At 38.3% G+C, this 27,821-nt stretch overlaps 1 protein-coding gene across 1 annotated transcript; it reads left to right on the top strand.

Annotated features, from left to right (window-relative positions):
* LOC143437398 (uncharacterized) lies at positions 1 to 26,088 on the top strand. The gene is made up of 6 exons (XM_076922234.1): positions 1 to 34; positions 240 to 300; positions 1,568 to 1,806; positions 2,305 to 2,976; positions 12,652 to 12,658; positions 25,716 to 26,088. Exons 1-6 carry the CDS (start codon positions 1 to 3, stop codon positions 26,086 to 26,088), a joined length of 1,386 nt encoding a protein of 461 aa, XP_076778349.1.
* Positions 26,089 to 27,821: the final 1,733 nt, after the last annotated feature.

Raw genomic sequence — 27,821 nt, 5'->3', positions numbered from 1 at the left:
ATGCTGGAGACCTACTGGAACCTCACTGCTATTGGTAAGACTGATTTTTTTTTTTTTTTTTTGCTTCTCAAAATAAGGGAAAAATGTTTCTGGGTTACTGATGATCATCTCTTATTTCAATAGAGAACAAGTAATATTGAGTTGAATAAATCAGGTTCATTGCTGTGAAAATTCAGAGTAACTTGAATTTTGTCTAATTCCAATACCATATCATTGATTTTCTTGTACCTTGGTTTTAGGCTATAATTTGGAAGTCCATCATACTGAAGAACAACATCAAACTTCTAGACGTCATGAAAGGTATTTTGGGGGGGGGGGTTCAAGACAGGGTTTCTCTGTGTAGCCCTGGCTGTCCTGGGACTCACTCTGTAGACCAGCTGGCCTCGAACTCAGAAATCTGCCTGCCTCTGCCTCCCAAGTGCTGGGATTAAAGGTGTGCACCACCACTGCCCAGCTATGAAAGGTAATTTTAATGTTTAGTCGAATACAAATATGCCTGTGAGAAAATTTTAATATGATCTGGATGCTCTAAAGGACAGCAAGTTTGTAAAATATGAGTCATTTTATTGTAGCTATGATTATAATATTCTCCCAAACCTATGTACCTCCATGTCAGTTATCTGATTGGTGTTTGCAAGGCATTTCTGTAAGCAAGAAGAGAAGGAAACAATGCCTTAAGAGATTCCTTTAATTGATTTGTATCTCCATTAGAGCTATGTTGTGGAACTACCAATTTGTATAGTCTCATAATATTTAGATGTTGCACATTGAATAGTGATAAACATATATCGTATCCATAACCTTCTAATAATCAAATAGTCCATGATAAAGTTGGTGACACTCGTATTCTTATAGTGAAATTTTTAATTTTATTGTTTTGTCAGTTTATGAGAATCGAGAATGTTATTTTGGAGAAACATTAATCACGTCTACAATGAACAAAAAGTCAATGCATATGAATTCAATGTGGAAACATTCCATTTGTTCTGCTTTTTTAATGGCAGTATCAGTTGTCAGAATGGATGAAACCATGTGAGCATAGGGATACTAAAAAAAACCAACCTCTGTCTATTTCACAACAATGAGAAGATATGTAGTATTCTGCCGTTGGTAAACTTTCTGAATATGATAGGTGTTTACAATTAATTGGTTTTCTGACTTTACCCAAATTCACACTGCAGAAAATCTTTATGGGTACTAGAAGTTTGCAGTTCTTCTGTTCATCCTGTTTCACAGTGCTGTTGTGGTGCGATGCACACTACAGGAAAAACTAAGTATGCAATCAGAGTTTTAATGATCTTAGTTGTTCCATTTTATTCTGACCTGTGAATGCATCATGTAGAAATCTCATATAGAAAAAGGATGTTATAAATGTGAGCCATGTAGTAAATACTCTTACTATCACAGGTATTTTCAAGTACAACAGTGAACATCAAGGTGATAAAAAGCATAAAATCTGAGTGTTCTTTATTATGAGACCAACTGTAAAATTTATTCATATGGATAAAATGATTGATCAGGCTAATAAATGTGGTAAAGCTTACACATGTGCCCATTACTGTTGCAGGCATGAAAGAAGTCATACTGGAGAGAAACCTTATGAATATAACCAATGTGGTAAAGCCTTTTCATATCACAGTTATCTCCAAAGACATAAAAGAACACATACTGGAGAGAAGCCTCATGAATGTAATCAATGTGGTAAAGCCTTTTCATGTCACAGTAGTCTCCAAATTCATAAAAGAACACATACTGGAGAGAAACCTTATGAATGTAATCAATGTGGTAAAGCCTTTTCACAACACAGTAATCTCCAAAGTCATAAAAGAACACATCTTGGAGAGAAGCCTCATGAATGTAATCAATGTGGTAAAGCCTTTTCATGTCACAGTAGTCTCCAAATTCATAAAAGAACACATACTGGAGAGAAACCTTATGAATGTAATCAATGTGGTAAAGCCTTTTCACAACACAGTAATCTCCAAAGTCATAAAAGAACACATCTTGGAGAGAAGCCTCGTGAATGTAATCAATGTGGTAAAGCCTTTTCAGATCACAGTAATCTCCAAAGACATAAAAGAACACATACTGGAGAGAAACCTTATGATTGTAATCAATGTGGTAAAGCCTTTTCATGTCACAGTAGTCTCCAATGTCATAAAAGAACACATACTAGAGAGAAACCTTATGAATGTAATCAATGTGGTAAAGCCTTTTCACAACACAGTAATCTCCAAAGTCATAAAAGAACACATACTGGGTAGAAACCTTATGAATGTAATCAATGTGGCAAAGACTTTTCAGATCACAGTAATCTCCAAAGACATAAAAGAACACATACTGGAGAGAAACCTTATGATTGTAATCAATGTGGTAAAGCCTTTTCACGTCACAGTAGTCTCCAATATCATAAAAGAACACATACTGGAGAGAAACCTTGTGAATGTAATCAATGTGGTAAAGCCTTTTCAGATCACAGTAATCTCCAAAGACATAAAAGAACACATACTGGAGAGAAACCTTATGATTGTAATCAATGTGGTAAAGCCTTTTCACAACACAGTAGTCTCCAATATCATAAAAGAACACATACTGGAGAGAAACCTTATGAATGTAATCAATGTGGTAAAGCCTTTTCACGTCACAGTAATCTCCAAAGACATAAAAGAACACATACTGGAGAGAAACCTTATGATTGTAATCAATGTGGTAAAGCCTTTTCACGTCACAGTAGTCTCCAATATCATAAAAGAACACATACTGGAGAGAAACCTTGTGAATGTAATCAATGTGGTAAAGCCTTTTCAGATCACAGTAATCTCCAAAGACATAAAAGAACACATACTGGAGAGAAACCTTATGATTGTAATCAATGTGGTAAAGCCTTTTCACGTCACAGTAGTCTCCAATATCATAAAAGAACACATACTGGAGAGAAACCTTATGAATGTAATCAATGTGGTAAAGCCTTTTCACGTCACAGTAATCTCCAAAGTCATAAAAGTACACATCTTGGAGAGAAGCCTCATGAATGTAATCAATGTGGTAAAGCCTTTTCAGATCACAGTAATCTCCAAAGACATAAAAGAACACATACTGGAGAGAAACCTTATGATTGTAATCAATGTGGTAAAGCCTTTTCATGTCACAGTAGTCTCCAATGTCATAAAAGAACACATACTAGAGAGAAACCTTATGAATGTAATCAATGTGGTAAAGCCTTTTCACAACACAGTAATCTCCAAAGTCATAAAAGAACACATACTGGGTAGAAACCTTATGAATGTAATCAATGTGGCAAAGACTTTACAAGTTCCAGTTATCTCCCATATAATAAAAAACCCATACTAGAGAGAAACCTTATGAATGTAATCAGTATGGTAAAGGCTTTACACAACTGGGTCATCTGCAATATCATTAAAAATCCATACCAGAGAAAATTCTTAGATATGTAATCAATGTGGAAAAAATCCTTTATAATTGAAAATTCTCCAAAGACATAAACGTTCACATACTGGAGAGAAACTGTGTGAATGTAATTAATATGGTAAAAGCCTTTTCAGAAAATTTTTGTCTCCAAAACCATAAAACAACCCATATTGGAAAGAAACATATGAATGTAATCATTGTGGTGAAAGTGTTAAAATTTTTCAAAAATTTCTCACATGCTGAGCAGAACCAAGAATACAGGTCAGCTCATTCGTGAACTCTGTGTTTCAGAAATTTGGCTGACCACAAGATGGTTGAGTATGAATAGGCTGTTGAGAATAGTCTATACAGAATATCCTCCCTGACTGTTACTTAGACCCTGTCACAAACTGAATAATATGCTGGGACTTTCCACAGGTGCTTTCCAATAACCCCCCTTGACTCCCCCTGGATCATGGTTTTTTCCTTGTGGTTTTGCCTTTAAATTCCCTGTGCCTCCAAAGCTCGGGGTCAAACCCCACTGCCCCTGCATGGGTTCTGGGTCTTGACCTCAGCATGCTGGTCAAAATATACCTCTTGCTGATTACATCAACTTCTGTGTCTTGTGAGTTATTGGGTGACGATGAATTCCTGAGGCTTGGGTGGGGGGAGTTCCTCCCTTTTGTGAGGACTTTATAGTGGTAAAAGTCTTTCTATAAAGATTTTTTCCAAAACATAAAAGAACCTGTATTGGACAGAACTATGAATGTAATCTTTGAGCTAAAGCCTTTGCATGTCCCACTAATCTCAAAAACATAAAAGATCCCACATTTGAAGAAACCTCATGAATGTGATCAACATGGTAAAGACTTTTCAGAACTTTAGCATCTCCATTATTATAAAAAAAACATGTACTGGATAGAAGCCTCATGAATATAATCAGTGTTGTAAAGCATTTGCAAGTCACAGTCATCTGCAATGACAGGAGGGATCACATACCAGAGAGAAACCTGCTTGAATATTCACAATGTGGTAAAGACTTTGCATGTCAGAATTCTTTACACACACACAAAGAAATCACACTGGAGAGAAGCCTCATTAATGTAATCACTGTGGAAAAACTGACAATTCAGTTTTATCTGCGACTATATAATGGAACACATTCAAGAGAGTGACTCAGTGTCATCAAGGTGCTAAGCCCTTGCATGTCACAGGCATCACCAGATACATAAAAGAACACATAATGTAGAGAAACTGCATGAATGCCATGAATGAGGTAAAGTCTTTGCATGACATTGTACTCTCCAAATACTTCAAGTAACTTACTTTTCAGAGAAACCTTATGAATGTGACAAATGTGGAAAAGCCTATCACTGTAGTCTCCAAAGAGATAAAAGACCACAAATTGCACAGAATTCTTGTGAATGTACTCAATTTGGAAAATCCTTTACATGCCACAGTATTCTCTGAATAGAAACATCAACACATACTAGAGAGAAACCTTTTGAAAGTAATCAATGTGGTAAAGCGTCTACATGTCCTATTCATATTTAAATGTATGAAAGAATTTAAAGTAGGAATATACTGTGGTGATTTAAATATGCTTGTCCCTAAGAAGTGACAATATTAGTATGTTTGGCCTTGTGGGAGTAGATATTACTGTTTTGAAGAAAGTGAACTCCTAGGGTGGTGGTCTTTGGAGCTCCGGCCAGTACAAAGACTCTCCTACCACCTGGCTGGAAGACAGTCTCTTCCTAGATGCCTTCTCATGAAAATGAGAAGCAAAACTCTCAGCTCTTTCTCCAGCATCATGGCTGCCTGCATGCTGACATTCTTCCTGCTATGTTGGTCATGAACTAAACACTTGAAAGTGTAAAACAGACTGAATTAACTATTTGCCTTTAAAACAGTTGCCTTGGTCACAGTGTCTCTTCTTAGCAATGGAAATTCTAAGACAGAAGTTGGTACCCCAGGCTTAAGTATTCTTATTGGTAGGCCTGACCATGCTTTTGTTGGAAGCAATGTGGGTTTTTAGACTTTGGATTTGTACATGCATTAAGTGGAACTTCATGGGGGGTCCTAGTACAACACATATGCGCTAAGGGTGATTTGCATTTTGTATATAATTTTTATAATGTTTTGATGAAGAATGTTACTGTCTTTTGCTCTCATCTTAAGGTAAAGAGGTTTACTTTGTTAATTGCATTGAGAAGGAAATCTCAGGAAAGCCACGCATAGTCTTTGGCCTGTGTTTTCTCTCAGGGTGTTTGTTTTGATCATGCTTAGTAATCTTAAAAAGGAAAAATATAAAATGTTAGGCTCAAAGAGAAAATCTCACCAGGAAGTTGAATGAAGCTAAATTTTATGATCAAAGATACACAATGGTATTAAAGAAATGGTGATATTATGGCAAGATTCCATCCACCTAAATATATAGTTGTGATGTTCTATGCATAAGAACTGTATAATATTAGGCATTATTATTAACTGGTTATTGTTTTTATGTGCACATAAGAAGGTACAAGTATGTGTCAAAATGACAATGGACAGATTGTGGTTACTATACTGGGTTTTCAATTTAAAATCTAAAAGGATATAGGATATACTTAGGTCCAGGTATGGTGGTTGTGCCTTAAATCCCAGGAGATCAGAGTCAAGCAGATTTCTGATTCAAGTCATCCTGGTACAGAACAAGTTTTAGGTAATGAAAAGCTTAGGTATGGGCAAAGTGTTGCACACATTATATTCAAGCATTCAGGAGACAGAGCAATGCAGATCTGAGTTCAAGTTTTATCTACAGAGTGAGTTCAAGGACAGCCAAGCTTAGGCAGTGAAGTTGTTGCAAAATAGAAACCTGGTGATGATATAATAGAAGGGGCCATGTTTGGGCCCCAGCAAGCAGAGGAACTCAGAAGTTTTGTCCATGTGACTCTGCTTTTAGAGGAAAGAATAGAAGGACTGACTGAGACAATTGATGCTGGTTAGCCATAGTTAAAATATTAGTGGTGATGAAGAAACCAGCATCACTAAGGTGAAATCTTCTCAGAAGTGTTGTCTGAGAGGACAAAGAAGCTGTGTTCCAGAGGTAGCTAAGTTTGTACCTTGTTGTTCACCTGGAGTTGATCATGTGTGAGAATCACCCAGGTGGTATTGGTTTCAGAGGCATAAATGAATCTGTCATGCACAGCAGCTAAGACTTGGCCCTGTGAAGAGAGTGTAGGAGAGCAATGCAGTGATTCTTAGTTACAGCAGAAGAACCCAGTGTATTGAAGATGTCAGTCCCATGGGATGAGCAGAAAGAACAGCAGCAGCAGTAAAGTGGAGTCAAGTAGAACCTAGAGTGGAATAGATGGACGAGCAGCAGAAGTGAGCAGATCTCTTTTGAGGAGCGCAGATGATCCTGAGTGGATCCCAGATACTGGAACAAGAAGCTGTAATATTGAAGTTACCTTTGAAGCCCTAATACTTTGAGATTCCAGAGCTGTGGGGTACCTGCTCAGGTAAACAGTTTTAGGGAATAAAACCAGCCAAAGAGAAAGAATTGTGTTGTAGTGAGCAAAGCAGGAAGGAGTTGGAGATCTGAAGAATGCTTTGAGATCAGACATGAAGATGCAGTTTGGAGATTTCCTTGTTGGCTTTTGGTCTTCTTTTAGCCCAGTACTTCCTCACAATGGCATTTAAGGATAGTGAAGTACGTCCTGTGAATTTGGATGGATATGATATGCTATTTGTTTTTGATGATGTAGGGGATTACAGTTACATGATTGTATAAAACTCAAAACATACTTTGAACTTGAGGAATTTGTAGTGTCTTTCTCCAATTCATTTGATTAATTTTGTTCAAAATTGATTTTGCTATATTTTAAAGTGACTACATCAGCTTGCTCCTTTGGTCCATCTGCTTGGAAAATCTTTTTACGTTTCATTACCTGGAATTGATGCTATTCTCAATGTTGAGCTATAGTTTTTGTATGCAATTGAAGGATAGATTTTACTAGCATCTATTTGGTTAGCCTTTGTCTTTTTACTGGTGAACTGTGATCATTGATACTGAGAGAGTCAATGAACAGTGATTGTTAACTCCTTGTATTTTGTTGTTGCTGCTGCTGGTGGTGGTGCTGGTGTTGGGGTAATTGTGTGTTTTCCTTTCTTTTGCAGATAATACAAGATTATTTACGACCTATATTTTCATGTGTATAGTTAATTTCCTTGAAGATCATCTGCAATTTTAAAATATCCTCATTTATATGTTTATTGGCTTTTGATCTTTGTAGCTTTTAATATTTTTTCTTTGTGCTGGATGTTTTGATTATTGTACACGAAAGAGACTTCATTTTAGGGTCCATTCTGTTAGGTATTTTCATGATTCTTTTACTTTGATAGGCACCTCCCTCCTTATTTTGGAAATTTTTCTTCTAAGATTTTGTTATCATTATTTTCTGAGAATTTGATCTAATATTGTTTTTCCTCTAGTCCTAGTATCCTTATATTTTATCCTTTCACAGTGTCCTAGATATTCTGGATATTTTATGTCAGGAAGTTTTATGTTTAACATTTTCTTTGTGTGATATTTCCATACCTTCTATTGTATCTTCATTGCTTGAGATTTGTCATTCATCTCTGTATTCTGTTTGTGAATCTTGCCTCCGTAGTTCTTCTTTGCAGTCTTAAAGGTTTGTTTCCATCATTCCCTCAGTTTGTGATTTTGTTATTGTTTCTATTTCCTTCTAATCTTGGTTTGTTTTTCTTGGCTTTATTTATTTATTTTCATTTGTTTTGAAACAGGGTTTCTTTGTATAGCCCAGGTTATCCTGGTACTCACTCTGTAGACCAGGCTGGCCTCAAACTCAGAAATCCACCTACCTCTGCCTCCCAAGTGCTTGGATTAAAGGTGTGTGCCACCACTGCCCAGCTCTTGCCTTTATTTATAAGATTGATTGGTTTCTTCCACTTTTTTGTTTGTGTTTTTCTGCTGTCTTTGAAGTATTTATTGATTTACTCCAACTGTTTGTGTTTTTCTGAATTTCTTTAAGTTAAATAGTCATTTCTACTTTAAGGGCCTTCATCATCTTCATGCAGTTGGTTTCAAAGCCTTTTTCTTGTACTTCAGCTGTGTTGTTGGATTATCTAAGACCTTCTTTGGCAATATAAATGGGCTCACACTCATTAACTTGTGGGTGATATATGTTAGTCCTTATTACATGATCAAGTACAAACATCATGGAATGGAATGTGGCTATAATTTCTGGAAGAGAAAAGGTCCATTTTATGTCAATGTACTTAATATAAAGTAGTTTGTGTTCACACAATGAAATTTATGGTGGGACCCACCATAGGGTTTATGATGATAGATTCCATGAAGTATTCAGCTAACATTTAACCCAATGTTTGATTAATGCCATGATTGTTTTTTTCTCCTTAAATTGGACAGAGAGGCAAGTGAAGCACTTTTTAAAATAAGTTACGTTTGTTGTGATGATGGTTTTAATAATGTCACTTCCAATCATTAACACTGGAATCACCATTACCAAATTTAAAAAAAAAAAACTTGTGGTGACAGGGGATTAATTTTTTAATTTGCCAGTGTGTATTTATTCAGATCAGGTGAATGAAGACAAACTAGATTAATAGGTATAATTTTGGAACTTTAGCATAATCGACAAAATGTTGAATTTCCAACTTTGGAGATCTGTCCAATGCACTTTCAGTGTTAAGTCAGGTCAGATGATTGAGACACAGGTCATTGGCTGTAACTGTGTGTGTCATGTTACAGATCACAGAAGCTAACATTGCACATAGCAGCCAGGTCAAAGAGTAGTGAATTAATGCCACTTTCTCTGCCAGGAAGCCATCTGCTCTTTTTCAAACTCAATGTAGATATATATTTTTTCAATTCTATTTCTATTTTTTCTTTTTAATTAAATTTAAAATTTTTTTTTTACATTCCAAAGTTGCCTCCCTTTCTGGTCCCTCTTCCCTGAGGTCTTCTCCCCATCTTCCTCCCTGCTGCCTCTGAGAGGTTTCTCTCACACCTGCCCACCCACCAACACCTCATCTCCACCAGCTTCCCTTTTCCCTGGGGCATCAAGCTTCTACAGGGTTAAGTACATCCTCTCCCATTGTGGCCAGACAAGGCAGTCCTCTGCTGCACACATGCCTGGGGCAATGAACCATCCCCTATATGCTTCCTGGTTTTTGGCTTAGACTCTGGAATCCCTAAAGTGTCCAGGTTAGTTGACACTGTTATTCTTCCTATGGGGTTGCCATCCTTTTCACCTCATTAAATTTTTCCTCTGACTCTTACATATGAAACATTTCACCTGAGAGAGAGAGAGAGAGAGAGAGAGAGAGAGAGAGAGAGAGAGAGAGAGAGAATAGATAAAGAAAATCAACAAGATAGGAAAACTTTTAGCCAAAGTAATAAAAGGACACATTGACAATATCCTAATTACCAAAATCATAAATGAAAAGGGAGACATACAATTATATATATCTTCTCTGCAGCATCTCATGTCATCTTCTCCAAAATTGACCATGTAATCTACCACAAATCTTCGGGCAGTGGTGGCACACTCCTTTAATCCCAGGACTTGGGAGGCAGAGGCAGGTGGATTTCTGAGTTCCAGGCCAGCCTGGTCTACAGAGTGAGTTGCAGGACAGTCAAGGCTACACAGAAAATCAAAGTCTCAAAAAATCGACAAAAAAATCTGTCACAAATCAAGCCTCATCAGATACAAGAAGACTGAAGTATTCTCATGCATCTTATGAAATCAGTACAGAATAACCTGGACTTCAATAATAACAAAAACATCAGAAAGCCACATACTGAACAACATTCTACACAATGATAACTTGCTCAGGGAAGAAATAAAAAATAAAATACTTTCTAGAAGTCAATGAGAATGAAAACACAGCATACCCAAACATGCGACACAGTAAAATAAAATCAGTGGTAAGAGAAAAGTTCATAGCACTAAGTGCCCTCATAAATATATCAGAGAGATCCTACAGGAGAAACTTCAGAGCACACAAGAAAGCTTTAGAACAAACAGAAGTAAACACACCTAAGAGACATAGACCTTTTGATTATTTAAGGAAATAATCAAACTCAGGGCAGAAATGAACCAATTACAAACAAAGAGGACAGTGCACAGACTCAAAAAAACCAAGAGCTGGTTCTTTGACAAAATCAATAAGATAGAAAAGCCATTAGCCAGACTAACCAGAGAGCACAGAGACAGTATCCAAATTAACAAAATCAGAGGTGAAAAGGGAGGCCTAACAGGAGAAACTGAGGAAATTTTTAAAAATCATTAGTTCTTTCTATAAACTGGAAAATCTAGATGAAATGTGTAGCCAGAGAAAAGGATAATTATCTAGACAGATACCATACACTTAAGCTAAATCAAGATAAGGTAAATTATCTAAACTATAGTATAACCCCTTAGGAAATCAAAACAGGCATTATAAACCTCATGTCCAACAGAAGGCAAGGACTAGGTAGTTTTAGTGCAGCATTCTACCAGACCTTCAAAGAAGAGCTAAGACCAATACACCTTGGACAATTCCACAAAATAGAAACAGAAGGAATGCTACCTAATTCATTCTACATATATTTGTTTTAAAAGTCAATTATTGATTTCAAATGCAATACTGCTATATTCTCTTTTTGGTTCTCATTCGCCTTCAATCCCAAGTCATTAAGAATTTCTTTCCAGGCTGGAGAGATTGTTCAGTGGTTAAGAGCATTGACTGCTCTTCCAGAGGTCCTGAGTTCAATTCCCAGCAACCACATGGTGGCTCACAACCATCTGTAATGGGATCCAATGCCCTCTTCTGGTGTGTCTGAAGACATCAACAGTGTACTCAAAATAAAATAAATCTTTTTAAAAGAATTTTTCCACTTTTTCAAACTCCTGCTTATTATTTATTTCTTTTTATAGGAATGTTGCCTGTATCTGAGGCTTGCCTCTGTATGTAATTGAAAATTACTTTGAGCACCCAATCCTTTCTTTTCTGCTCAGTGCTGCAAAGAATGTTGTTTGGAGCCTTTGACAGCTGTTTATTGTGAATCATAGATTTTGAATATTGAGGCAAGGCTCTACCAGCAACTCTATCCAACTATCCTCCCTTGAAAAGAACTGTCTTGGCCTGCTATTCCATGTTAGTAGAAATTGAACATGCCATGCCAGGGAAATGTTAGTGATCCCCAAAATGAAAACACACAGGAGCTGATCTGATGCAACACCCAGCAGGGTCTTTCTTCTATTTGAGCTAGCTTGCCTCCATCCCCAATGCACCAGCATCAGCCAAGACTTTTTTGGTCATGGTGGAGCCTCAAATATCTATCAGGGAAAAGTTTAATTGTAAGCAGCAAGTAGAAAGTACTAATTGGAAAGCTGCTGTGGCCTTTAACATAATTGTCTGGTGCTGGGAGTCACATCATAAACTTAACTTCACCTCCCCTCTGCATTAGTGGTTGTTAGGCATTGTCTTGTAACCCTAGGGGCAGGTTTGTTGGGGGAATAACCTGGAGACCCTGGTATTGTTGAGGGTGTACCTTGAAAACTCTAGTATTGTTTGGGATTAGCCTAGAGAGTAGAGATAGGCTTGGGTTTTGCTGGGGAGGGGGCAACTTGGAAACTAATGCTAGGTACCTGAGTTGCCTAGAAGCCTGTAGTGTCTATTCCTGTACAATGCCCCTGGTATTATACATGCACCTAGGACTTCCTGGTACAGGCCCTATCATCAAGTGACTAAGGAAGAAATAACTAGGTCCTGCTTTACTAAGGGTTCTGCCTGTTATGCAGGCCCCATTCAAAAGTGAACGACTGCAGCATGAAAACATGTTTCTTGGACAATCCTGAAAGACAGCAGTAAAGGGAAATCACCACAGTTCAGAGCTTCATGCAGTGGTCATGCTCATGCATTTGTTGGGAAATGTGTGATTATTCATTGAATCATCAGCTATAAACAGTGGGACGGCTTAACTCTCAGAGACTTGGAGACGGAACGATTAGAATATTGTTGAGAAAGATATAAAAGGAAGAAGTATGTGGATAGATCTCTCACAATGGTCAAAGAAGCCGGGCAGTGGTGGAACATGCCGTTAATCCCAGTACTTGGGAGGCAGAGGCAGGGGAATGATTGCGATAGAATAACTATCAATAATCAATGCTGATCTATAATCAATAATCAATAAAAGATAATCAATAATTATCAATACCGAGGCAGATGCAGAAGGAGGTTGGTGATGAAATAACTGTCAATAATCAATGCTGATCAATAATCAATAAATGGTAATCCATAATTATTAATTCTAATTGATAACCAATAACGTTCAATAACTGATGGTGCACACTTTTAATCCCAGCATTCAGGAGGCAGAGGCAGGTGAGTGACAGTGATGGAGTAACGATTGATCATCCTGTTAATAAATAATCAATACTAATCAATGGCCAATAATCAATACTAGTCAATAACCAAAAGTGATCAATAGTCATGATAATCAGTAATTGATAGTGTCCCATGTAAATGCTGATCAAAAGTTAAGTTTAGCTGAGTATACACTCAGTAACCAAGTAGTTAGAGTGATATATTCTGTGGGAAGTCAGCTGTGTCCTCAGCTATATCTGTCATTTTCCAATGGGACCATGAACATAGTGTCCATGGTGGACGCAGTGGGGTTTATTCATGGATACAACAGTAGCGTCGTCCTCTCACCAAGCCTGACATGGCCACATCTGCTGGTGATTTCCAGATCTACCAGCAGTAGAGACCAACACTGAGCCCTAGATATGGAACTGTATCCTGGGTTGACCAGCCAGTGACTTGGTGGCAGGTTGACTACATCAGATCTTTTCTCTTGGGCAAAGGACAAAGCTTTCTCCTTCCTGGAATAGATACATATTCTGCTTATGATTTTGACTTTCATGCACATATTGCTTCTGCCAAATCCATGATCCATGGACATACTGAGTGCCTTATTCACCACAACCGCATTCCACACAGTATTGCTTCTGACCAAGGAACTCATTTCACAGCAGAGAAGTGAGACAGTGGGACAATGGTCATGGATTCTAATGGTATTGATTACCATTAATACCATATTCCTTGTTGCCATAAAGCTGCTGAACTAATAGTAAAATAGAATGACCTTTAGAAGACATTTTTACACAGCTGGTTATGGGACAGCCACCTGGAGAGCTGGGCAGGGTCCTAGGCTGTATGTATTTTGACTCATCTTCCAGTATTTGATACAGTTTCTCTCACAGCCAAGATCCATGATTTCAGGAATCAAGGTTTTGGAAAACCTGTGTGAATGTTGCAGGCCACAAGGCTCAGTGGAACTCAGCTCAAAATGCAGGGCTCCCTTTATCAGCAGGGCTTCCATTTCTCTGCCTGACTTTGTCTGGATTATGTCCCTGAACACAGGTGGCTGTCCTTATCTAATAAATATCTTTTTGCAGAGCTGCTTAAACTTAGCACACAAGTTGCATTCTGGATTCCCTGTGCACATGAAGCACATGTATCTGCTGCATTATAAGAAAAGAGAGTTGAAGTTCAATAGCATGAGACAGGATATTTGAATAATTCTATAAATCTGTGCATTTGATGGTAGAAACTCCTGTGATCATTTAAATCAGGAAGCATGCATAGTTAGTGTAACAACGAACACAATCTATTATTGAGAAGTTCTCTTTCATACTGAGATGGTCTTTCATATTTGCTGAGTATAGGTTTTAGATTTGACCTCAGTATTTAATAAGGTTGTTAGTTTTTCTCAGCTGTATATAGACCCTGCCATGCTGAAGTATTCCAGGGACTTTTCTTTCATCTGGGATATTGAGATGCATCTATATATGACAAAGAGAATCAGGAGTAAGAATTTATTTTCTAAGTAACATGTCACAAGATCAAACATAATTTTTGAGGACTCTTGTCCCTTCACTTGCTAAAGAGTCACACTGCATTTTGAAAGTGATCATAGTCATACATGCCGGCTTAAAATTCCACATTTAGCAAAATCAACTTCTGTTGATCTTCTGTTAAGGTCTATTGAAATTTCTTGTCTAGGTCATCACTTGATCTTCTGAAGAATCTCTGTATATTCAAGCTTTTCTTTGTCCTATTTTCCCTCTTTGTGAACATTACTCCATATCCTTGCTTGGACTGAGTGTGACTTCCCATAGAAGCTCTGAGAGAATCATCCCTGTATTCTGACTCTCCTCAATGTAGACTGGACATAGGATAGAACAAAACTTAGATTATACACAGTTTTTCATAAATGTTGATCTGAAGACAAATACTTTAATCCCATAAGTTTTTCCCTAAACATTTATGATCTAAGTGCCTAAAATACTTCCATCGGCTTTGTATGCTTTCTTTTCTTCTCATTTGGAAAATTTCCATCGTAATCTATATATAACTCTTTTATTAAAGCCATTTAGGTAATTTAACATTTTATAAATGTTAACACCATAAGGTACAATAGGCTTAACAGAAAAAATTCACAATCTTTTGTGAAAATATTTATTCAGGAGTGGGAAGTAAGCAATTTATATCTCCTCTTTCTAAGTTCTCATTGGCACCGAATTTAAAAATTATCATAGTTCACCCTATGATAACAATGAGATAAGTGGTTTTACATACAGAAAACTGACAAATTGTTCCTTATGAGACTGTAGACATCCTGCAATCAGTCACATTAAAAATACTTTACTCAGTATATCTGGAGACAAATTTACATTACGTACACAGTTATTCCTCTTCCAAGTTTTACAAATACTGGCCAGCCATGCCATGGGTTTTTGTTTTGTTTTGTTTTGTTTTGTTTTGTTTTTGATAGAGGCTTAGTAACAATTAAAAAGCCCTGCTGTGATTATTTTAATTCAACAAAGCTGAAGGTATGAAAATGGTTGTGGTTTAATTTAGAAGATAAGATAAACTCTGTGCTGGATCTGCCTATCTTTGTATATTTATCTGTTTTTAAAGAGGTTTTACTAGACATAAATATCTTTTAAATTATTAACATATTTATGCCTGCATAAAATTTAAAATATGTGTATATCATAATTAAAAACATAGATGTGTTAGTCTTGTATCAGTGAGGACAATGTCCAGTATTAATAACATCTTCTGGTCTAGGAGTAGTAAACTCTTTAAAACATGTTACCTATTCCAAGGAAAGATTCAGACCCATATTATCATTTTATATTTATTGTACCTGTGTGGATATGTTGATTAAATATATTTTTGTCCTTTCATATCAATTTTAAGTTTATATTCATTAGGAACAAAAAGGAACTAGGGTCAAATTAACAAGTTTAATTTAATTTTGAAGTTGAGAAACCCTTTATTAATCTTGCTTTTTTGAGATGTTCAGATCCACCTTTAATCTGGGCTACAGATTCTTTTGACAACCTACATATATAAAGGACATTGGACAGGGCAGTGTTTTTGTTTTTTGTACTTGCCCTACATTTTTACAAAACAAAGGTGATTTGTTTGTGTCTTAAGGCTGGCATTACAAAGTACTTCTCTCTTCAGAATCCCATATACACTGAATATCAGCTGTAATATTCTGCATCATGAAAATAACCAGTCCTTGTTTTTCTAATTTACCTTGTCTAACAGCCTTTATTGGTCACCTTTTTACATACATAGGATGATTCATTCTCTCTAATATTTGAAATATGTTTATCAAGAGAACCTGTACTAACACAACTCTGGTTTTTCTGCACTTTGCCACTGATGTACTGGCTAACAGTAGTGCTCAACAGTGTTTCACTTATGATCCTGGATTTTTTCCAGGGTTGATTGATACCTATCATCTGGTGAAAGGAAGCTGCAGTTTCCCTGAGCCCAGCATGAAGCCACACAATAAGTCTCTTGTTTCCTAAAATTTCTCTTTAGTGTTAATGGTGTTATCATTCTGTCTAAAACTCTACCTCACAGTTACCTGGTGACAGCCAGGTATCCTCCTCCCCATGGTTACCTCTCTTTAAAGAGAAATGGAAAATGATCTATTGGTGTGAGGGGAGGTGTGGGGGAAGGGGATGTCTCAGCAAGCTCATGCTTCCTGCTGAGATATTACTTCCCCTGGAGGGACCATGCCTCATGCTGAGACAGCTCTTCCCCAGAAGCAACCCACCACATGACAGTACAGTATAGAATATAGTTTATTCAGGACATGGGGAGGGGAATTAAGAGGGTAGTAGAGGCAGAGAAAAGCAGAGAAAGGCAGAGTAGATAAGTAGAGGCCAGGCATGAGCATGTGGAGAGAGGGGGGGAAGGGAAGAGCCCAAGAGAGCAAGAGAAAAAGATAACAATAGATAAAGAGATCAAATGAGAGGAGGGGGCAAGTAGCCACATTTACAGGTTGTCAGTCCTACCCTGTAGATGCCAGGTAACCATGGGGAGGAGCATAACTAGCTGTTGCCAGGTAACTGGGGTGGACTTTAGACAGAATGCTAAGAAATAGCTGGAGCATCCTTCCTCTTATGGGTCAGATTGATGCCTCCACTGCACACTGAGTACTGGGCTATGGAAGCTATTCACCCTGATTACAGGAAGAAGAAGGCAAGTGCTGTGAGGAAAACTCAGGTAAAGTCTGGAGTCAGGTCCTGGTAACTGCAGAATCATTGCTCTCAGAGGGGAGGAGTAGGCAGCTGAACAGCCAGAGCTGGAATGCTGGGTTCTCCCCGAGGGCTGGGTGGGGTGAGATTCCTCTTTGAAGACAGAAACAAATGCTAATGGGGTGAAAACCCCTCCTGAGATCTGGAAAAAGTCTGACCCTGGACCGGAAGCTCACTTTAACCTTGAGGAGTGCTAAGACTCACTGGCCAATCAAGGCTTCCAGGCAGACCTGCCAATTAGACAAGGAGGCGGGTTCTTCCGGGTGCCAATCTGCAAGTTTGCTGTGCCTGTGCAGGCTTGTATGGTCATCTGTGTCCTGCTCTGAGCTCTGCTGTGAGTGCTGTGTGGAGACCTCAGGGAAGCTCTGAAATCCAGTCATGGTGAGCACAGGATCACTGCCCACAATGGGTAGGAGCAGGAGGCTGATTGGTGGGAGCTGGAGTGCTGGGTCCTCTCTGGGGCTGCATGGGAAGCATCCGCCAGATGTGACCACCTGTGAGGTCCCTGGTGATGCTCCTCACATGTTAGGTCAGGAGGTGACCTCTGAGTAACTTCACTGTCATGGCTAATTCTGAATCTGCCCAAGACATTTGGACCAGTTACTTTCTTGTAGAAACATGGGTGGTTTCTCTGACTCTGCAGCACATGTGTCCAAACCCTTCTGTCTTTTATAGTATACATTAAGAAGACAGGCATAAATCTAATAGATCTGCTTTTATATGTTACTTTGTTTTGTTTTGTTTAGTTTTTGTTAATTTTTTTCTGGAACAGTTTTTTATGTTGTTTTATTTTTTACGTTTAGTGTTTGATTATTATGTGGTAAAGGGACTTTTGTTTTTCTCCAATATGTTGGGTGTGTTGGATGCTTCTTGTACATTAACAGGCATCTTCTTTGGTTTAGGAAAAGTTTCCTGTATGATTTCGTTGAAAATATTTTTTATAAGCCCTTTGTGCTGATAGTCACCTTTCTCTATTCCAATCATCTGTAGTTTCCCCTTCTCATATGTTTCAGAATTTCTGGTTGTTTAGGGCCAGAAAACTTTTCGAATCCACATTTTTTGATAATGTATCCATTTTGTCATAGTCATCTTTAATGTCTGAGTCTCTCTCTTTCTTTCCTGTTCCCTGAGTGAACCTTGTCTCTGTAGTTGTCAGTGCACAGGCAATTTCAATGCTCTTCTTTCAGGGACTTAGCAACTGCTTAAGTCATTCCCTGCCTCCATCACCTGCTGCTGTTGTCAGGTGTGCTTTATATACACGAACCACCAGCTACACAACTGTCTCTGTTCCCTGTCTCAGTTCATGCCTTCTCTCTATTTTCTTTGTTTACTCTCAGCGCTCTCTCTCTGCTCCCTGTTTGTCTGTCTGTCTGCACATCCTCTTCTGTGCCTCTATCTCTTCCCCAGGTTCTCACTCATCTCCCTGCCCCCAAACAACCTCTTTTGCACCATATCTGTTGCATGTTTTAATTCCTCAGGACCTGCTGTGATAGGATAGCTTGTGGCTTTTGGTGACTTATTTTTATGGCTGTTATTTATTATATTCCTATGCTGATGTCTAGGCCTCTGGGATTGAAGTGATTATTATCTCGGTACTGATTTCTGGATTTGTCTTGCTTGGGTGGGAGTTTTGTTCCTGGGTTGCTATTTGATGTCTGGATTTACAGAGAAAGTTGCCTGATGTAGCCTCTTTTACTGACATGTTTAGTGGGTATCCTCAATAGGGAATGCTTGCTAATGTTGGGAGCAGGGAGAAGCAGTGGGCAGGAAGAGATGATCTTAGCAATCCACAAGGAGATAGATTCAAGACAGAGGTAAAGCTGCCTCTGGTGTTTAGTACAGTGCTAGGGGAAACTGTGATCATTGCATCTGGGATAACAGACAGTGTGATAGATATATAGAAAGCTTACCTGTTTCCTGGCAGGTAAAGTATGTGGTTGAACAGGGACTGTCTGCCCAAGTGGGGCTGAGACACAGGGATGAGGCAGGAAAGGAAGGGCAGGTGGGCATTTTCTATCTTATCTATAAGATGATGCACAGGGAGAGAGGCAACTTCCACTTGTATTCTGTCTCAGAGTAAGTGCAACTGATATTAGGATCTGCAGTAACAGATAGTGAGGCAGGTCTTTGGACAAAGTACCTTTTCTACTGAAATGCATAGCTTGTGGTTGAACAGGAGCATCTTTCAATAATAAGGGCCTCAGGCACAAAGATGAGTTTGTAAATCCCAATTAATTGTGTTTCTGAGAGTACACAATGTCCACTTGAGCAAACATCCTATGACAAGCCCACCTTGTCCACAGCCAGTCAAGGTACAACTGCAGGGTTAAGCTACATATTGATAACTAATACACCTTACAGAGAAAAAGTTAGTCTACCCATCATGGTTGTCAGAAGATTTTTTGTCCATTTGATTGGTTCCTACAGATTATGCCAGAAATGTAGTTTTTAAAATGTTAAGTTGCTGACCTGTGTGTTAATGTCCCAATCTCACTGTAACTACTATAAATACCCAGCACTTCTAGACTTGGTCTCTCAGTTTAGATCTCACGTGAGACTGACTGGTGAAAATCTTTATTACAGAGCTCATAATAAAGACCTCCATGTGTTTGCATTGCAATAGGCTCCTTGTTTGTCATTGTGCTCTCTGTGGCTTGGACATAACATCTTAGTGCATTGACCCAAGACCCTCAGGACTCCCAACTAAAGGATTGAGAGACCGGTTGTTAAGGTGAACCATTATTCTGCCTGTGACAGTGACTTCTCTGCCAGATTTTTGTCTATGCCTTGGTTTTCAGGTTTTTCTTGAGTATATGTGGAGGGAGATGACTAAATTGAACCTGGAACCCTGCTATACTGGATATGCTGGACAGTCACAGTCCCTAAGTACTTCAAAGGTGTTTTAGAGCCTGGTATAGTGGACAGTGTTTCTCTGGTCTTAATTTCTGGTAAGGGTAGAGAAGACTTGGAACCCTGCTACAGTGCTCACAGCTACCTGCCTGTCTTCATTTTCTCCACTGTCCAAGTGGTGGAAACTACTGGGTAGCCTTTACTGTCCCCTTGTGGCTATTTACTTTGTGTGTGGCACTTTATTATTCTCTCATTGATGAAATAAGACAGACTCCACCCTAGTCGATTTAGTTACTAGCCCCACACCTTGGGTTAAATCCTTCTTAACAACAGGACCTAGACCCATTGACTAGTCCATGACAGAGAGCTCTTCCAGACAGCATCCTGGGCAAAGTCAGGCTCTGCCTACCTTGTTTTATAGGGTGGAAAGAGAAAGATCTCATTTCCCACCTCATGAACTACCCTCTGCCCAGTCCATATGTGACTCTGTAGTTTTGAACTTGGAGCTGTCATAAGATGGAAAGTCATTCTTCATCAATTCTAACAAATTTAGCATATCTTCCTTGGACCAGAGATCCTGTCTTTTGTTGGTGATCATTTGAGTTGTGTGGGACAATCTGCTTTTCTGTCCACCTTTCAGCTGTTTTAGCCACATCTTTGGTAGCACTGGCCTGGGAACCCAGGGTTAAATACACCTCACCCCAGAGCAGCACAGTCTCTGAGGTCCTCATCCCAATGTATCCTTCCCTGCTCTGAGCCAGGTGCCCTCCCTATTTTGTCCTTGCTCAGCCACAACTCCAACTCCCTCATGGGGTAGCATGGCCTCTTGTATTGATATGGTTAGCTCATTGGTTTTGGGATGTTACAACTTTCTTATTTATTATTGTGTCTGTGTCATAGTTTTCTTAAATTCTCATCATTTCAGAGCTACAGTCATCTGAAGGAACCTCAATCGAGGGTGTGTCCTCATCAGACTGGCTGGTTGCTATGTCTGTGAGAGATAGTGTTGATGATTGATTAGGAAGGCTCTTCCACTGAGGGTGGCAATATCCCTAAGCAAGTGGTCCTGGGCTGGATGAGAGAGCAGGATAAGCATGAGACAGTGGTCAAGCAAGAGAGCAAACCAGGAGACATTGTTTTTCCATGCATTTTGCCTTCAGTTTCTAACCTAGCTCCCAAAATAATGGACTGATCTGACCGAACCATGCAGAACAACCATTTATTACCTGAGATGATTTTGCTCAGAGGATTCAATCACAGCAGCAGAGAAGCAAGTTAGAACAACAACATGGTATCAAAGGGTTATTTTGCTGCTGGACAGAAACTATGTTGTAGATTGCATTCTTATGGATAAGAACAAATTTTGGATATAAAGGTTTTTGGATTGGTTGGTGACTTTAACTCTCCACTGGGGGTCCTGCCTGACTGCAGATGTGGCCTCTTCAGCATCCATATTTCACTGCTATGCAACTCTGCTAAGATCAACCCCATAGACTCCTTGTCACCCTCCAATTCATGCTCTCAGGCACATCCTAAATGTACCTCCTCCCTTCCCCAGGCAGCTGCAGATTTTGATTCATTTTCCCCCTCTGGCCCTCTCTTGTATTTCACCACACCTTTTGCTGCTTCTACCCAATTCCTCTTTCTTATCTGCTCTCCCATCCAGTTCTCTCTCTTCCATCTGCCTCCTACGATTGCTTATTCCCCCTTCTGAGTGGGAATAATTCAACCATTCTCATTTGGGCCTTCCTTCTTGTTTAGTTTCTTTGTATCTATGGAGTGTAGTGTGGGTTTCCTGTATTTTATAATTATTATTCACTTGTGAGTCCATACATGCACATGCTTTTAAATCTAGGTTACCTCACAGAGATGATAGTATTTAGCTGTATCCATTTGCCTGCAAAATTTTTGATGTCATTGTATTTAATAGCTGAATAATGTTTCATTTTGTAAATGAACCACATTTTCCATATCCATATTTTGGTTGAAGGGCATCTGGATTCTTTCCAGTTTTAAGTTTTTGTAATTAAAATGGCTATGAACTTAGTAGTGTCCCTACTCTAAGTCGCCTGCCTTCACAGACTCTCTACTGTATCTTCTGTTTGTCCTTTGAGAGGATGTGGGCCCCTGGGTACCCATGATGGTGTATCAAGTCTGTATTGGGTTATGTGCATCCTCGCTACTGAGGTCAGAAGTGTCAGCCCAGTTAGAGGAACAAATTCCAATGATAGACAGCAGCTTTGGGACAGCTCCTGCTACAGTAGTTGTAGGACCATCATGAAGACTGACCTGCAATCTGCTACTTAAGAGCCAGGGTCCTTTGTCCAGCCTGTGTGTGTTATTATTTGTGGCTCAGTCTCTGAATGTCCCCAAGGATCAAGGTTAGTTGAGTCTGCTGGTATTCCTGTGGAGTTCTTATCCTCTTCAGGGCCCTCAATCCTTCCCCCAACCCTTCCATTAGAGTTACCAAGGTCTATGCAATGTTTGACTGTGGATCTCTGCTTCTGCTTCAGTCAGCTGCTGGGTGGAGCCTCTCCATAGACAATTATGCAAGGCTCCGGTGTGGGAGCATCACCGAGTATCTTTAATAATGTCATGGATTGGAGCTTGTCCATGTGTGTCTCCAATTGAATGAGTTTTCATTGACCATTCCTTCAGTCTCTGCTCCAGATTTACCCCTGAATTTCTCTTAGACAGGACAAATTTTTGTTCTGGGTGTCTCCAGTGTTGTGGTTGAATCTGATCCTTCAGCTTTCTTCTCATGCTCCCATACATTCCCCATTTGGACTCTGTCCCTAAAAACATAAGATACTGTGCACACATTTGCTGTTCAATGCTATGCTATTTTGCAAACCTGGTGGTTTTATATTTTAACTTTATTCATTCTGTTTTTGCTTTTCTAGACCAAATTTCCCTGTGAAGCACTTCCTGTTCTAATTGTAGATATAGAAACCACATAAGCCACCTGACATATTTTTGTTAAGTAGGCACATGATTTTGTGCTGCTCTTAGTCTACATCTTTCATTTTGAAATTCAGCAAAATATATACATTATATTCTATTTCTCCAGATGTCTTCAGCTCACATCATTAATATTATCTGATTCTTCAGAGTCATTGAATTGCAGGTGTATGATATTCTGCCTAACTCTTGTGTTTCTTCTGAAATTTTGGATAAATAAGTGTGTTATACATGTGTGCATGACTATGAATGTGTGCCTCATCTTTACTGTTGTCAGAAGATGGCCTCAGAATTTATGATCATGAAGAAATGGACAGGTGTTGGTCCACATGTGTATGTCAGAAATTGACCACAATTATGTGGAAGACCAGCAAGAGCTTTCAACTCCTGAGCTATATCTCCTGAACTATGTTCTTTATTTCTAATCAACATATACAGTACTAATATTTTCACTTGTCTATTTTTAACTGTTTAAACATACATTCCCTTCTAGTAAAATTTAATTAATTTTGCTGTTTAAACTGGTTCACTGCATGTTTTTCAAGATGAATACAGTACTGCAGTGAATGCATAATTCTTTGCAGTAACTTCATTAAAGAACTGTGAGTTCATTCTGTCATTTTTGTTTCCTGCTTTATTTTTGTAGCAGAGTGAGGTTCTTAACATATAACTTTTGCTGTCCTGAAACTCATTGCATAGACCGTGCTGGTATCCAGCTCAATGATATCCACCTGCCTGTACCTCTGCAATTAAAGACATGAGCAAATACACAAAGCATGCCCATCACTTTTGTAGTTAGTAATTTTTCATCCAGCTTTTGAGATGTGTGCTCAGTACAGTAGATCTGTTTCCCCTGCATATCCCTCTCAATTGCCATTTGTGTTGCAAGGCTATATCCTATTCTAAGGGTTCAGGAGTGACACAGGTGAACCCTGTTTCAAGGGTTCAAGTATCAATATTTCAAGTTTCTTCTAAACTGACATAGTGATTAAATTATAATTTGTGTGTCAGAAAATAAGTGGAGGAATCACCTGAATTATTTGATTATATTGTCTAGGAAGCATAACTTTACTTTGTATTGATGTCAGTATCAGGCTTTGTGTTGTACACATGTATGTGATATTTTAGGAAGCAGTGAGTTTCGATGATGTGCATGTGAACTTCACTGAGGAAGAGTGGAATTTGCTGGATCCTTCCCAGAAAAATCTCTACAAAGATGTGATGCTGGAGACCTACTGGAACCTCACTGCTATTGGTAAGACTGAATTTTTTTTTTTTTTTTGCTTCTCAAAATAAGGGAAAAATGTTTCTGTGTTACTCATGATCATCTCTTATTTCAATAGAGAACAAGTAATATATGAGTTGAATAAATCAGGTTCATTGCTGTGAAAATTCAGAGTAACTTGAGTTTTGCCTAATTCCAATACCATATCATTGATTTTCTTGTACCTTGGTTTTAGGCTATAATTTGGAAGTCCATCATACTAAAGAACAACATCAAACTTCTAGACGTCATGAAAGGTATTTTTGGGGGGGAGGGGTTTCAAGACAGGGTTTCTCTGTGTAGCCCTGGCTGTCCTGGGACTCACTCTGTAGACCAGCTGGCCTCGAACTCAGAAATCTGCCTGCCTCTGCCTCCCAAGTGCTGGAATTAAAGGTGTGCACCACCACCGCCCGGCCATGAAAGGTAACTTTAATGTTTAATCGAATACAAATATGCTTGTGAGGAAATTTTAATATGATCTGGATGCTCTAAAGGAAAGCAAGTGTGTAAAATATGAGTCATTTTATTGTAGCTATGATTATAATATTCTCCCAAAACTATGTACCTCCATGTCAGTTATCTGATTGGTGTTTGCAAGGCATTTCTATAAGCAAGAAGAGAAGGAAACAATGCCTTAAGAGATTCCTTTAATTGATTTGTATCTCCATTAGAGCTATGTTGTGGAACCACCAATTTGTATAGTCTCATAATATTTAGATGTTGCACATTGAATAGTGATAAACATGTATCCATAACCTTCTAATAATCAAATAGTCCATGATAAAGTTGGTGACACTTGTATTCTTATAGTGAAATTTTTAATTGTATTGTTTTGTCAGTTTATGAGAATCGAGAATGTTGTTTTGGAGAAACATTAATCATGTCTACAATGAACAAAAAGTCAATGCATGTGAATTCAATGTGGAAACATTTCATTTGTTCTGCTTTTTTAATGGCGGTATCAATTGTCAGAATGGATGAAACCATGTGAGCATAGGGATACTAAAAAAAACAGCCTCTGTCTATTTCACAACAATGAGAAGATATGTAGTATTCTGCCTTTGGTAGACTTTCTGAATATGATAGGTGTTTACAATTATTTGGTTTTCTCTACTTTACCCAAATTCATACTACAGAAAATCTTTATGGGTATCAGAATTTTGCACTTTTTCTGTTCATCCTATTTCACAGTGCTTTTGTGGTGTGATGCACACTACAGAAAAAAAACTAAGAATGCAATCAGAGTTTTAATGCTCTTAATTGTTCCATTTTATTCTGACCTATGAATGCATCATGTAGAAATCTCATATAGAAAACGGATGTTATAAATGTGAGCCATGTAGTAAATGCTCTTACCATCACAGGTATTTTCAAGTACAACCGTGAACATCAAAGTGATAAAAGCATAAGATCTGAGTGTTCTTTATTATGAGACCAACTGTAAAATTTATTCATAATGATAAAATGATTGATCAGGCTAATAAATGTGGTAAAGCTTTCACATGTGCCCATTACTGTTGCAGGCATGAAAGAAGTCATACTGGAGAGAAACCTTATGAATGTAACCAATGTGGTAAAGCCTTTTCATATCACAGTCATCTCCAAAGTCATAAAAGAACACATACTGGAGAGAAACCTTATGAATGTGATCAATGTGGTAAAGCCTTTTCACAAAACAGTAATCTCCAAAGTCATAAAAGAACACATACTGGAGAGAAACCTTATGAATGTAATCAATGTGGTAAAGCCTTTTCACGTCACAGTAATCTCCAATATCATAAAAGAACACATACTGGAGAGAAACCTTATGAATGTAATCAATGTGGTAAAGCCTTTTCACATCACATTAGTCTCCAATATCATAAAAGAACACATACTGGAGAGAAACCTTATGAATGTAATCAATGTTGTAAAGCCTTTTCACAACACAGTAGTCTCCAAAGACATAAAAGAACACATACTGGATAGAAACCTTATGAATGTAATCAATGTGGCAAAGCCTTTACAAGTTCCAGTTATCTCCCATATAATAAAAAACCCATACTAGAGAGAAACCTTATGAATGTCATCAGTATGGTAAAGGCTTTACACAACTGGGTCATCTGCAATATCATAAAAAAACGATACCAGAGAGAATTCTTAGATATGTGATCAATGTGGAAAAAATCATTTATAATTGAAAATTCTCCAAAGACATTAATGTTCACTAACTGGAGAGAGACTGTGTGAATGTAATTAATATGGTAAAAGCCTTTTCAGAAAATTTTTGTCTCCAAAACCATAAAACAACCCATATTGGAAAGAAACCTATGAATGTAATCATTGTGGTGAAAGTGTTAAAAATTTTCAAAAACTTCTAGCATGCTGAGAAGAACCAAGAGTACAGGTCAGCTCATTCGTGAACTCTGTGTTTCAGAAATTTGGCTGACCACAAGATGGTTGAGTATGAATAGGCTGTTGAGAATAAACTATACAGAATATTCTCTCTGACTGTTACTTAGACCCTGTCACAAACTGAATAATGGGCTGGGACTTTCCACAGGTGCTTCCCAATAACCTCCTTGACTCCCCCTGGATTATGGTTTTTTCCTTGTGGCTTTGCCTTTAAATTCCCTGTGCCTCCAAAGCTCTGGGTCAAACCCCACAGACCCTGCATGGGTTCCGGGTCTTGACCTCAGCATGCTGGTCAAAATATATCTCTTGCTGATTACATCAACTTCTGTGTCTTGTGAGTTATTGGGTGACCATGAATTCCTGAGGCTTGGGTGGGGGGAGTTCCTCCCTTTTGTGAGGACTTTATAGTGGTAAAAGTCTTTCCATAAAGATTTATTCCAAAACATAAAAGAACCCATATTGTACAGAACTATGAATGTAATCTTTGAACTAAAGCCTTTGCATGTCCCACTAATCTCAAAAACATAAAAGATCCCACATTGGAAGAAACCTCATGAATGTGATCAACATGGTAAAGACTTTTCACAACTTTAGCATCTCCATTACTATAAAAGAACAGGTACAGGAGAGAAACCTCAAGAATGTAATCAGTGTTGTAAAGCATTTGCAAGTCACAGTCATATGCAGTGACAGGAGAGATCAAGTACTACAGAGAAACCTGCTTGAATATTAACAATGTGGTAAAGCCTTTGCATGTCATAGTTCTTTACACACACACAAAGAAATAACACTGGAGAGAAGCCTCATTAATGTAATCACTGTGAAAACAACTGACAATTCACTTTTATCTGCGACTATATAATAGAACACATTCAAGAGAGTGACTCAGTGTCATCAATGTGCGAAGTCCTTACATGTCTCAGGCATCACCAGATACATAAAAGAACACATAATGTAGAGAAACTGCATGAATGCCATGAATGAGGTAAAGTCTTTGCATGACAGTGTTCTCTCCAAATTCTTCAAGTAACACACTTTTCAGAGAAACCTTATGAATGTGACAAACGTGGAAAAGTCTGTGCCTATCACTGTAGTCTCCAAAGACATAAGAGACCACAAATGGTACAGAAATCTTGTGAATGTACTCAAGTTGGAAAATCCTTTACATGCCACAGTATTCTCTGAATAGCAGCATCAACACATACTAGAGAGAAACCTGAAAGTAATCAATGTGGAAAAGCGTCTACAAGTCCTATTCATATTTAAATGCATGAAAGAATTCATAGTAGAAATAAACTGTGGTGATT

This window comes from Arvicanthis niloticus, chromosome Y, assembly GCF_011762505.2.
Source record: "Arvicanthis niloticus isolate mArvNil1 chromosome Y, mArvNil1.pat.X, whole genome shotgun sequence".
In the NCBI taxonomy this organism is placed as follows: Eukaryota; Metazoa; Chordata; class Mammalia; order Rodentia; family Muridae; genus Arvicanthis; species Arvicanthis niloticus.
This window is presented reverse-complemented; position numbering and strand designations above follow the sequence as displayed.